Consider the following 13,920-nt stretch of genomic DNA (forward strand, 5'->3'; position numbering starts at 1 on the left):
AGCTCTCGTCATTTATATATTTACCTTTCAGACCTGCCTAGTACAAAAGGCACCCCTTGCACACTCTGCTTTATTATAAATCTGGCCCGGTCTATACCTCAATGTGCCTACAGTCTGCAGTACATATAATATACAAAACACTTTGGCAGTTTGAAGCCCAAGTCCTAAGAAAGCAAGACTCTGGAAACTGTTGTTTCCACTAAGCTTTAGGCCTAATAAGCCCGGAAGGCTTTCTTTATATGATGTGAGACTTGCTGCTTCAATCCTATGACCCTTTCAGCACCTGAGTAACATTAGGGATCTCATGTCACATTTCAGCCCTTATTATTTTGTTTGAACGTTCTTTGGTAGCCTATTCTGTAACCCCCACTTGTATACTGTGCAAAATTGTATTGTAAAAAAAATGTTTCCCCACCTGATAAGCACCTTATGCTCTCCCGGTACCTTAACTAGGTGTTCACACCCCCTTCCTGGCCAGCCATTTGTCAGTATTCAGCGCTGCAGTAGTCTGACTGACATTCAGTCATGCAACACTGTATGGAAATTAATTTTATACTATTTTTTGGGGGGACAGTTAGAGCTTTCTTTTGGTGCTATTTAATCACCACTGGGATTTTTATTTTTTACTATATTAAGGGGACGATACCGAAAATGTTCCTTATATTATGTTAATGAAACATTGCAAATAAATAATCTTCATACATTTAGGCCAAAATGTATTCTGCTACATTTCTTTGGTAAGAAAAATCCAAATACGTGTAAATTAGAATGTGTGTTACAGTTATACAGTCTCCAAAACTATGATAAATATATTTGAAATGTATCAACCCCAGTGCCCTGACTTCCTATCATATTTCTTGAGGCCCTAAAATACCAGGACAGTAGATACACCCACAAAATGACCCCATTTTGGAAAGCAGATACCCAAAGGTATTTGATAAGATGCATGGTGTGTGTTTTAAAGATGTCAATTTTTGGCACAAGTTATCAGAAAATTAAGAACATTTTTTTTTTTTAAACACAAAGTTGTCAGTCAGATATTTCCTATACATAGCACAGGCATAGCTAGATTTATATCCTAAAACACATTCTGCTACTCCTTCCGAGTATGAAAATACCACACATGTGAGACTTTTTCACAGCCTAGCCGCATAAAGATCCAAGGAGCACCTTGAGGCTTTCAAAGGGCATGAAATAATCATCTGATTCCCTGTCTACCCGTTACATTTTTGGAGGCGCTGTAGTACCAGGACAATATAAACACCCACACAATGACCTCGTTTTGGAAAGCAAACACTCCAAGGTATTTAATAAGTGGCATGGTGAGTGTTTTGAAGATTTCATTTTTTGCCACAGGTTTTTGAAAAAAATAAATTTCTTATACTCAGTATGGGCATACCCAGAAATACACCCCAAAACACATTCTGCTACTCCTTCCGATTATGGGGATACCACACCTGTGAAACTTTTCCGCAGCCTAGCCAAGGAGAGGGGAGTGTAAATACAATGGAGCACCATGAGGCTTTCAAAGTGCTCCATGGTATTGGATATGGAACACTTTGGGGGAATGGAATGACCCCATTCCCCCAAGCCAAGCAGGCCTTGTGGTACTTGGCTAATCCCAGGAATTAAAAACAATGCTGTGTTCCGTGGCCAGGACGTACAGGAAGCTGGACAAAAGGTAAACAAATCGCTACCTGTGTTTCCAGAGCCACTGTCTTCAGAGGATGACTGGGACTGGTATTTTGGCTGGAACATTGTCAGTTGGACATGCAGATGGGTCACTACAGGCAGCAGGAAGAAATATTGTCGGCAAACAGCCCTAGGTCAGTTCAGGTGGCAGACAGAGATGTAGTCAGTATGCAGGCCGAGGTTAGTTCAGGCAGCAGGCAAAGATGTGGTCAGTATGTGGGCAATGGGTCGGTCCAGGCGGCAGGCAGAGACGTGGTCAGTAAACAGGCTGAGGTCAAACTATTAGTCAGGGCAGCAGGCAGAAATGTGGAAGTCAGTACACAGGAAATCGGGCACAGGTGAATAGCATCTAGTCAAGCACATAAACATCTTCCCCATACCTACACTAATATTGTAGTGAGGTATGGTAGAGGCGGAAGCAATCTTTGATGCAGAGCCCAGGTTTTGAGGGATAGTATGAACAATAGTAATGCGTGTCCCGCCTTATTCCTTTTTTGCTACACACAAAACATTTTATTTGGGGTGTCCAGTCGTCTTGGGTGGAAGAATCTTATTGGGAAAGTGTCTATCGTGCAGCCTGCTGACTGCATCAGACGGAAGACTTTCAGCAGCAGGGCCTTCCTGGTAAATCAGGGATGTATGATGCAGAGCCCAGGTTTTGAGGGATAGTATGAACAATAGTAATGCGTGTCCCGCCTTATTCCTTTTTTGCTACACACAAAACATTTTATTTGGGGTGTCCAGTCGTCTTGGGTGGAAGGAATCTTATTGGGAAAGTGTCTATCGTGCAGCCTGCTGACTGCATCAGACGGAAGACTTTCAGCAGCAGGGCCTTCCTGGTAAATCAGGGATGTAACAATTGCTTCTTGATATTGGAGGTAAGAGCCAGCTCTTCCTGCAGACATGTAAATTACATATTATATATCATAGCCAATTGAAAAAGGTAAATGGAAACTTTTTTGTACCAGTGAATGGATCTTCTAGTTGCCAAGTAGGGCTGCATAGTTGAAATCTACGCCACCCATATAGAGTTTGTTTGTATTTGTGGACACTCAGGAGGTTTTTGGGACAGGTCAGATCTTCCTTGGTTTCCCATGAAGGTGTCAGGGTGGATGGATGAAAACATACAAACATCCCGTTTGTCTTTCCATTTGAGGGCCAAAAGTTTGTCATTCCTCAGACTTGCTGACTCCCCCCCCCCCCCCTTTTCAGCTTCATGTGGACTAGATTTTGGGGAAAGCCAATCCCATTTGATCGCACTGTACCACAGGCTGGGGTTTGTTGGTGGAAGGGGTGTTTGAACAGGGGCACGCTGCTGTAAAAATTGTCCACATAGAGGTTTATCCCTGGTGAAATAGGGGTGACAGTAGGTCACACACATTTCTTCCACTGCTTCCCATGTACGATAGGCATCCAGGGGACTCCAAATGGCTATCCTTCCCTTCATACACAAGGAAGTCGTATGTGTATCCTGTTTCTCTTTCACCAAGCTAATACAGTTTCGCCCCATACTTGGAACATTTGCTGGGGATATACTGTTTTATAATAACCTGGTGAAATTAATGAGGTATTAATCGATGCAGATATTTTGCTTTGGAGTATGAATATCTAAAAATCTGGCAGAAAAAAAATTTATGAGTGGCTTAATCTTTGGAGCCTATCAAATGTGGGGTCACGTCTCGGAGGGCAAATTGAATTGTCGCTGAAATAAAGGAGTCTCATTATCTTTTTATATCTTGTCCTGGGCATCATTGTAGAATACAGGGGCATGTGATGGGTTGGGTGTGTAGACCAATACGCATTAAGCTAATTTTTTTTGGCGCGTCCCATATTCAGTGTTAGAATGAGAAAGATTTTAAATTCAGGAACAGTCAGAGGCTGTCTTGCATAGGGCGACTTGGACTTGATTTTGGAAATTGTTGTCTGATTAAGCTGCTCTGTCCTCATGCCCTCTTCCTCTCCTGGTGGTGGTGGTGGTGGGGGGAAGGCAGCGATGTTTCCTCACGTTCACCTGAGTTCCAGCAGCCTCCGTGTCTCCTGAGTTCAGGACCCGCCCTCCTGCTCTCAGCCAGCCAATGGTAGCTCTGCAGTCTCCCTCCCAGCCTATAGCAGCTGTAATGGGCGGAGCAAGCTGCAGGTGGCCACCGAGGAGCCCAAACACTGAATGGGCTGTAGAAACCCAACCGAACCACTAGCTTTTCTCCATCTCTGCCACCTGCAGCTTCTTCCCCTACTTCAGCTACTATACAGGGGAGAGCTGTAAGTGCGATTGACACGGTTGGCGACAGCTTGTTTTTAAGTAATTTACCCTCCCCCAGGATCCTCCACTGGTCCTGCTGGATGCACCCCCACTGATACGGCACCAAGGCACATGCCCCCCACCCTAGTTTCGGCACTGCATCATGAGATTTCTAATTTCCCCACCGCTGCTGTAGAGGATATCCCTGCTTTTAGGGACGAAAGGTTAGAATTGCTCTTCGAAGCCTTTTTCCTCATTTGCAGGCCCTGCCATGGCAGTGGGCTAGACTTTATCTGTATGGTCAAACAGTTATGTCTAGCTTGGTCTAACTTGATGGACCTGGCTGCTCATAAATGGCTAGAGATTTTTTTTCTTTTGTACTGTGCTATTGCATCGATGGCTTGGCATATACAAATCTCCAGGAGAAGTCTTCTGTCTGTCCGCAGACTGCTCCTATGGCTTTAATGCTGGTCTGCTAAGCTTCATGCATAATGCGCCTAAAGCACATACCTTTTGCTGTGGAACTCCTTTTTGGTGAATACTTCGATAATTACATCAAGGAAGTCAATGGGGGGCTGAAGCACCTTCTTACTTTAGAAGAGGAGGTCCATGTCCCCAGTAGAAATTTTCTCTACTCTCTCATTTAAAAAGGTTCTTTTGTCCCCCAAAGCCCAAGCTGGACACTCCATTCTGTCAGGAATCTTGGCCCTCCAAACTTGCAAAATCCACTGACAAGCCCTCGTCACAATAAAGGGGCGCCACCACTTTCAGTTGTTGCAGTTGTTTTAGATTACAACAGACAATATAAGGAGATAGAACAAGTGTTTAAGAAGCAGTGGAGCATCCTAATAAAAGACCCTCATTTAGGTCCCATTTCACTGGAGAAACCTACATTTATATACAAAAAGGCTCTGAATTTGAGGGATAAGTTAGTTAAAAATGTGATTGACCCCCCAGTGGGTACTAAAAACATACATTTTTTTAATGGTAAAGGATTTTTTGGATGTGGGAAATGTTTGCCTTGTAAAGTAACTAGTAATGATGATGGAAGAAGAAAGAGTATACGTACAGTCACCAAAACAGGAAAGCGATAATTAAATATTTCTTGTCATGTCATATTAAAGGCTTAGTATACACTGAGTGGCCAGATTATTATGACCACCCCATCAGTACTTCGTTGGGCCACGAGATGACTCCACGAGATGACTTCATTGGGCCGCCTCGTGACTCCACGAGATGTTGAAAGGTGATGCGAGGAATCCGACACTGCACTGTTGCCCTTCTGTTGTCTTGTACCAGTCTTGCCACTCTCTGTTCTGCCCTAACATTGACTAGTCGCTGACGGCCACAATTCGCACGTTCAGACCCAGATTTTCGGCTGACAGTCCAGTCTTTAAACACTTTTTTTTTTTCAAATTGACAATTTTTATTATTAAGTTTTCTTTACAGTTGTTGCACACAAGGAATACAAAAGTAACACATAACAGGAAATATAAAACATATAAGGTAAGGTAGCACACAGACCGTAGCCAGCTTTTTACCTTGTGCAGTACCCAGCAACTTACATCAAACCCACTGTGGCCACAAACCATGAGCCAGGCGAAGTACATGCAACCTCTATAGGGCGTATAAACATTGACACTCTAGGGCTGTTGTTAATGTAAACAGAAAAAGCAATTAGGTATATCCATGTGTCACATATACTATCTCCGTGCAGCATTATCGCGGGTCAGTAGTTTGTAATGTAAAATTACAATACTGAAATGGGCGCTCTCGGGCTCCGATCAGCAGCCAGGCCTTATTATTTAGAATTGAAAACAACTCAAAGTCCCCAGGAAAGAGCCCTGGGAGAACAAACATATGAGACAGAGAGAAGAGAGATAACAGAAGATAAAGGTTAGAGAGAAGGGTAGATTAAAAAAAAAGGGGGTAGATACCGGCTCCGTCTCACGGCTCCAAACATCTGGCTAGAGATTTCCAGTTCATCCCAGGCTTCCCACACCTTGTTATGTAGCTTCCAGGTGTTGTTCATCCTAGCAGTTAAGTATTCACGTTTTTGAACATCCTTAATTCTAGTGTAAAGATCCAGGTCTGAAGGTGGAGTACTACGCTTCCAATGGAGGGCTATGAGACATCTAGCCGCTGTCAAGACATGGGATGCCAGTTTTTTATCGTACCTATGTAACCCTGTCAAGGGGAGGCCCAATAGGAAGTGTAGCAGGTCTAACGAGAGTTTACGATGGAGAAGGTTCTCCAATACAGCCTGTACATTCCTCCAGAACGGCTTGATCCGGCCACACTGCCAAAATATATGGAATAGAGAACCAGGTCGAGACTTTACAGCATCAGCAGAGGGAGGAGACGTTGGGAAAAATACGATGAAGGAATTCAGGAGTGTGATACGACTGGTATAGCACTTTGTATTGGCTCTCCTTGTAAGTAGAACAGATGGAGGACGTCGAAGCCGCTCTCCAAATGCTCTCCCACTGTTCCTGCGTTATAGGCAGCCCCAGCAACTCCTCCCAGCTTCGCATGTACGGGTGTCTCGTGAACTCACCCGGTTTCTCATCCCCTAACATAGCGTAAATTGCGGAAATCAAGCCCCTGGAGGAAGGCGGCCCAGCACATAGGGATTCAAACAGGGTGCATTTTGGGAACGCCGGGGTTTTAGTGATGGACTGGGCAAAATGCTTAATCTGGAGATAAGCAAAAAGGGTGGTGGAAGGAAGTTGGTATTTCTCCCGTAAATAGGGGAAGGGCTGCAGAACCCCCGATCTCGGGTCAATAATATCCCTGTACCGAAAGAGGTGGTGTTCCACCCATGGCAACGTCCACCGCCTTTCCAGACTAGCTGGGAGGGCTGGATTGTATAAAAACGAAGTCATAGAGGACTGTGGAGTAGTCAGGTTAGAAGTAAATCTGTATCTATGCCATATCTTTCTGGTACAGCACATGGACGTTAGCAAAGAAGAAGGCGAAAGGGGCTCCTGCAGCGCCCACAGGAGGGAGTTAAGGTGGGTAGGTGCAAGCCACAGAGACTCGATCACTCCCCACACCGCTGGGGGAGTCATGGCGCTCCAAAGGGGGACCGCTCTCAATTGGGCCGCCGCAAAATAATGGAGGATATTGGGCAACGCCAGGCCACCTTGATGTTTAGAGGCACACAATATCTTTTGAGAGACTCTGTGGCGTCCACCCCCCAGACAAAGTGCATGATCTGTCGTTGCAAAGATTTAGGATCTGCTGTCGGAACGTCAATCGGTAAGGTGTTAAAATAGTAGAGTATTTTGGGAAGCAGGGTCATTTTAATAGCCATTATTCTCCCAGTGAGTGAAAGATTATAAGGGTGCCATCTATGCAGGAAAGATCGTAGAGTAACAAACAGCGGTTTATAATTAGTGTTGTAAAGCATACGTATTTTGGGGGTCAGGTATATTCCGAGGTATTTCAATGCTGCAGTCGTCCATCTGTAAGGATACAAGGATTGGAGCAGGGACAAGTCAGTGGGGGAGAGATTTACTGGCATAGCCTCCGTCTTACTTAGATTCAGTTTGTAGCCAGAGAAACACGAAAAGAGCTTAAGCTCGCGGTGCAAGTTTTGCAGCGAGTTCTCAGGGTCAGTAAGCGTGAGGATCACGTCGTCCGCAAAGAGCGCTACCTTAAATTCCTGAGAGCCCAGGGCCACTCCCGCAATGTCCGGTGAGGATCGAATCCTAGCAGCCAAGGCCTCTATACAGAGCACAAACAGTAACGGAGAAAGCGGACACCCCTGTCGGGATCCATTGCGGATCTGGAAGACAGGAGACATGGCCCCCTTCAATTTTATGGACGCCGATGGCGTAGAGTATAGAGAGGCAATGGACTTAGCAAACGCCCCCACCACCCCAATACGGGCCAGGCGGGATCGCAGGAAAGGCCAGCCGAGCCTGTCAAAGGCCTTCTCAGCATCTAGACTAAGTAAGACCATTCCCATCCCTTTGCGGTTCGCGATGTCTATGATGTCAACAAGTCTTCTAGTGTTGTCCCCCGCCTGTCTACCCAATACAAAGCCAACCTGGTCTCTGTGGACCAATCCGGGCAGAAAGACAGAGAGTCTGTTCGCCAATATCTTAGTAAAAATTTTGTAGTCTGAGTTCAGTAGCGCTATGGGCCTATAATTAGCACAGATGGTGTCGTCTTTGTCCGGTTTGGGGATCACTATTAGATAAGATTGCAGAAAGGAGGCCGGGATAGGGCGACCCCCTAAGAATTGATTATAAAGTCTCAAGTATGGGGCAAGCAGGTGCGAGTAGGTCTTGTAGTATAGATAAGAAAACCCGTCAGGTCCCGGCGACGGAGGCGATCGTCCTCTTGACCTCCTCCACCTCCATCGGAGCATTTAGTGCTGGAAGGACTGGCCTAAGAACAGCCAGTTAACCCTTGCAGTGTGGGGTAGCCCCTCTGCAAAGGTTAATATGTTTTGCCTGGAGTTCTTAAGTCCGAACTGCATCTGCTCATAAGTGAAACATCAACCTTAAGCAGTTATTAAGCAAATAGTCAAATTTATAGCCTGCTAGTGAAGACATCCGTTAGAAGTTTAGTTGACATAAAGATAGATAATATAATTGATTCATATAAGTTAAATACTGCTATACATGTTGCTAAATACTTTCATCTTCTGGCTTTCAGATCAATGAGTTGAGTAATGTTCCAGTTCCTGTTATGCTAATGCCAGATGACTTTAAAGCCTACAGCAAGATCAAACTGGATAACCACCTTTTCAACAAGTAAGTGGGGACTTATACTGACACTTTACTCTGTGACATAACTTGGAAACTGAAAAATGTATTGCTGGGATTTGTAGTCCTCTATCACTGGTGGTATTCTGCATTGGGGTATAATATATATCCACCACAAAATCATTAGTCTGTATTGTTTTAGAAAAAACTGTCACATGACACTAAAAAAAAGGTATCTGTAATTAGTATCAGCGAGTACTTGAAGAAAAGTATTGGTACTTGGACTCGCCCTTGAAAAAATTGTATCAGTGCATCCCTAGTGGAAACATTGAAAATTGGAAACAGCACTGCACTAAAAAATAAAAAACTGCTAAAATAAAACAGTAAAAATAAATAAACGAAGAACTTCAAACAATGAAAAAAAAACTGCATAGTGCACAACACATGTGCAATAACCTCCCAAACATATAATAAATGTAGGATCACATGAATCATAAGCCATGTAAAATTGAACCATATAAAGATACAGTGATGCAATCATGTGAAAGTCCGTGGAACAACTCCTATACAGGTGTGATAATGAATCATCCAATTGTATAGATAGTCTACTCATTCTAATAAAGTGCAAGTAAACTGTCCAGAAATATATCTTCCAACTTTTATATCCATACAAACCTTTGTGTAAAATAATTATTGCGTGATCCATTCTCTCCACCATGCTCAAACATATATCAAGCCGCACTCACTGACTCATAGTGTTCACCATCACCACAATCGGCACTTTTTATAAATATCAAAAAAGGTTTACTTAAAAAGATTAAAATGCACTTACAAATAAAAGCCAATTTGCGCAAAAACGATGGCATCCACTAGCGTCCCTTTCCTACTGATCGTGATTCTCACATGTAGATGCTCACATGGACCCGCCCACTGACGCGTTTTGACACTTCCGACTTCTTCCGAGGTGTTGGTCAACAAACAAGCATCAAGATCTCTGTTACTCTTTTATATCAAAAACAAAACACTGCTGAGGAGCGCAACTACCTAAAAGGCTAAACAATAGATGTGCACGTATGGCTAAACCACAATTTCCTGGAGAGGAGCTTAGCTCAATGAATGGTTCACTTCAAAGTTGGGTTAGTAAGTCTCAAAGTGTGGAGTGGTGGAACAGCCCACGTACTCGGCTGGCCAGGCCGAGCCGCGGCAGCTGGGAGAGAGTGTGTGAGTGAGTGTGAGAGGGGAGCCGCGCACAACACTGAGGTGCCGGGCGCCGTGTGTTCAGTGATACACTGATGCCCAGTTCCTTCTAAATTGTACCAATTTCACGCTAACACGCTAACACATAATTACTTCTCCTTTACACAGGAAGTTAACACAACGAGATTGGCGTTCCTAGATTTAGAGCTTTACTCCATAGGCCAGAAAATTGTCACCAACAACCATGTAAAACCCACCGGGGGTAACTCTTCTCTCCACTATAACAGCTGCCATCACCCCCGGTGGAAGAACAATATCCCGAAAAGCCAATTTTGTAGGCTTAGAAGAAATTGTACACAAAACACTGACTACAGGACATCTAGCCAACTTCTCCTCCAGAAATTCAGAGAGAAGGACTATCCGGAAGAACTTATCACCGATGCCTACTCCCAGTATCTCGAACCGGCATCAGTGATAGAAAGAAAGAAATATGGCCAAACTGATTCCAACGGCATTAGATTTATCGCCACATTTAATAATAGCTTCAAAAATATCCAAAAAGTGATCAATAAACACTGGCACATTTTACAGAAAGACCCTAGATTGGGTCCCAACTTACCCCCCAATCCCTCCATCAATTTCAGAAAAACTAAAAATGTGAAAAACTTAGTAGGACCGAGCCGTTCATTCCAGGCACCTGTCATCTCTCCAAAGAATTTTCTCTTTGACAACAGGGTGGGCATTTTCCAATGCAAGAAGCCTAGATGCCTTACCTGCCAGTTAATAACACATGGACAAACCAGCTTTACCGACCATCTAAAAAAGTTGTACCAAATAAATCAGTTCATCACGTGCTCCCACGATCACATGGTATATGGGCTCACCTGTCCCTGTGGCCTGATATATGTGGGCCGGACCATACGCCCACAGCGGGCCAGAATAGGAGACCACAGACGGCTCATTAAGAAGGGAGACTTTTAACATAGCGTCCCAAGGCATTTCACAGCCAAACATCAGAAAATAATTCAGGACCTTACGGTGTTTGGAATTGAGCATATTTCTACACAACTACCGCCATCTGAAAGATTCCGTCGTTTGTGTAGTAGAGAAACGTTCTGGATCTACAAATTAAACACCTTAACTCCTGTGGGGCTAAACGAAGAACTTGAAATCCACACCATTCTGTAGACCGGCGTTTATAGATGCAACCACCAGTTAATCCATTATCAGTATCATCACCAGATACAAGTATTAAAATTCCCTTCCCTACCTTCTTCCCTTTCTTCCCCCCCCTTGTTTTGCTTCAGGTTCCATTAGAGTTTGGGTTTATCACGAGTAAGATATGTTGCAGAGGCACATGCTTGCAGGTGCGTTTCTGTTGGACGTGCACCCTGGAGGCACATGTGGGTACACCTTTGGGTTACCACCAGGTGGTGTGGCCTGCGTGTGTGTAGGGGTTGCATACATAGGTGCTGTTTTTCCTCTGAGGAATATTAGCGAAGACATATGCCCAAGCACTAATAATGATTTTTATATATGATGACTTTTATATAAGTTGAATTCAACTTTGTTTTAGAGTCTCAATTGGACTTCTCCCATCTCATGGAGATTATAATTCCCAATTTTATGGAATTTTTTATTTATTTGTGTTTTTTGTATTGTCACCATATACCTATATTAACCTCTTGCCGTCCGCCCGTAGTAAATACTTTTTAAAATATTAATTTTTATCCACATCAATGTGAGCCCTCATAGTGAACAAGACACATATCAAGCTTTTTAGACATGTCACATAATCCCTACAGACATGTTCCCCGTAATCCTGTCGATCGAGCAGAAGAACACAACATGCCTCACAATCAGAACGACTAAATATGTCCCACTAGTCTGAAGGACATAATTACCGACATTTCAGGACAGAAGTCCCTCCCCCTGTTTGAGTAGGAGCCTATCACAGGGCTAATTGAGCATCCACTCCTCCCCCCTGTCATGTTTAAAATAGATGACCGGTTTCCCGCGGTCTGTATTATCTTGTGGCTTGACAAAGAGGAACCTCCTCGAAACGCGTAGCCATCTGAGAAACGCGTAGCCAATTGAGAACTTCAACCCCCTGTGCAGCTCTCCACGACTTTCGTCTATTGCGAGACTTCTATATATCCCGAGACAGCAGCCCGACTGTATCACTGAACGCCCGGCGCCTCAGTGCTGTACGCGGTTCCCCTCTCACGCTCTCTCACACACACTCTCTCCCACCTGCCGCTGCCCGGCCTGGCCAGCCGAGTACGTGGGCTGTTCCACCACTCCACACTTTATTGAGACTTACTAACCCAACTTTGAAGTGAACCATTCATTGAGCTAAGCTCCTCTCCAGGAAATTGCCACTCAGATGCCAGGAGATCTTCCAACTGAGTGCGCTCAATCCATTGGAGTTGTCTTTTACCTCGCTCTCCCACTCCGGTCTGACAGCCATCCTTCTTACACCTGTCAGTGTAAAGGAGCCGACCAATAGATTCTGAAGGGAATCCTACAAGAGACCCCCTGGGCACGTTTGCTCGCATCCTAACTGTAAGTTATCATCAATTTCATTTCATAGGGCCAGTCATAGGATGGCTGTCCGCATTCTAATATGAAAAGCAAGTGGTTTAGCCATACGTGCACATCTATTGTTTAGCCTTTTATGTAGTTGCGCTCCTCGGCAAAGTGTTTTGTTTTTGGTTGTAATACAAAGGGTTCCTCCCCCTGTAGTGAGGAGCTTTGCACACCAGTCCTTAACAGTTAACCCTTGAAGTTGTGTCTGCCCTACAGGAGTGCGCTCCAATTTGTGTTTTCCACTCTTTTATATAATTCACAGTGATACCAATATCCAACACTAGATGTCATCACCAAACTCCAGTGTATAAATTGCATATTAATTAGAACAAAAGAAATTATGATGAGGAGGAAATATGCAACATAGAGGAAAATGCAATGAGTATTCAATGAAGCCTATTACATGATATATAAACTCTAGCTCCAACAAATATATGATATCCCCATAGTAAAACAATATAAATTAAAAGCAACACATGTATAAATAGGGCCAAGCAAACCTTATAGCAGAAGAATAATTACCTATTTAGCCATATTGAAGAGATGTTCTTGTGGGGTCAGATCCACCCCATATATTACAGCAAAAACAATATAAATAAAAAACAATATCAATTAAAAGGAACACATGTAAAAATAGTGGAAAATTACTCTTCTGTGCTTAGGATATAAGGAGATACGTAAGTCTAAAGCCGCTGTGCTAAAAGCTGAAGGACTCTCAAGATGCTAAAATTATTGTAAAGCGCTAAAGACCCTATTGAGGGACCAATAAGTGCTAAATAACCAGTTTCAACAAAATATAATATAATACATGAAAATTTAGTGATCTAATTGTGCCTGTGCATAAAGTACGTGAGTCAATACTTGTATATTGTTGGCAATATTAAATGTTGCAAAAATATTTAAAGAAATATTATAAATAAAGTATCAAGTTGCTAAAGTCCTGTGTATCAGAAAAAAACGTGTTAAAAAATTATATGTACCAAGAAAGGTAGTCCCCTGTCATGAATAGGGATAGCCTTCTTTGTGTTAGTATAGATCCCCCTTAGGTAATGCACTCACCAGAACCATTGGCCGGATAGTGTATCTGTCAATCAGATGAGAGCCTGCTTCTCCACGGTAAATGTTGTGCTCTCCTTAGTATTCGATCGTATTCTTTCCGGTGGTAACAATTAGAATCATTGACCATGTCAACGGCCAGATAGCGTATTTGTCAATCAGATAAAGCAAACTGCTTCTCCATAGAGAATGTTGTGCTCTCCTTAGTGGTCCATCCTATTCTTCTTGGTGGTACTAATCTCCATATTCATGCATGTCAAACAGAGAGAGGAAGGCGTTCATAGTGCATTAAATCCCAAAACTTTTATTTAAAAAATAATATAAAAAACTTTAAAAACCGTCCGAAAATGCTCCCTGCTCACTGGTTTACATCAGGTTAGCATCAATAAAGACCACCCTTGACATGTTTCATCACTATGACTTTTTCAA

General features: G+C 43.4%; 1 protein-coding gene across 1 annotated transcript in view; it reads left to right on the forward strand.

The window, feature by feature from the left end:
- LOC108802648 (phosphatidylinositol 5-phosphate 4-kinase type-2 beta-like) overlaps window positions 1-13,920 on the forward strand; it is a 54,215-nt gene that overhangs the window by 39,311 nt on the left and 984 nt on the right. The window contains exon 2 of the mRNA XM_018574504.1: window positions 8,600-8,697. Within this exon, the coding sequence (XP_018430006.1) occupies window positions 8,600-8,697 (98 nt within the window). The remainder of the gene's footprint in view (window positions 1-8,599; window positions 8,698-13,920) is intronic.

The sequence above is a fragment of the Nanorana parkeri genome, unplaced genomic scaffold, assembly GCF_000935625.1.
Source record: "Nanorana parkeri isolate BGI_ZX_2015 unplaced genomic scaffold, ASM93562v1 scaffold3007, whole genome shotgun sequence".
Taxonomy (NCBI): domain Eukaryota; kingdom Metazoa; phylum Chordata; class Amphibia; order Anura; family Dicroglossidae; genus Nanorana; species Nanorana parkeri.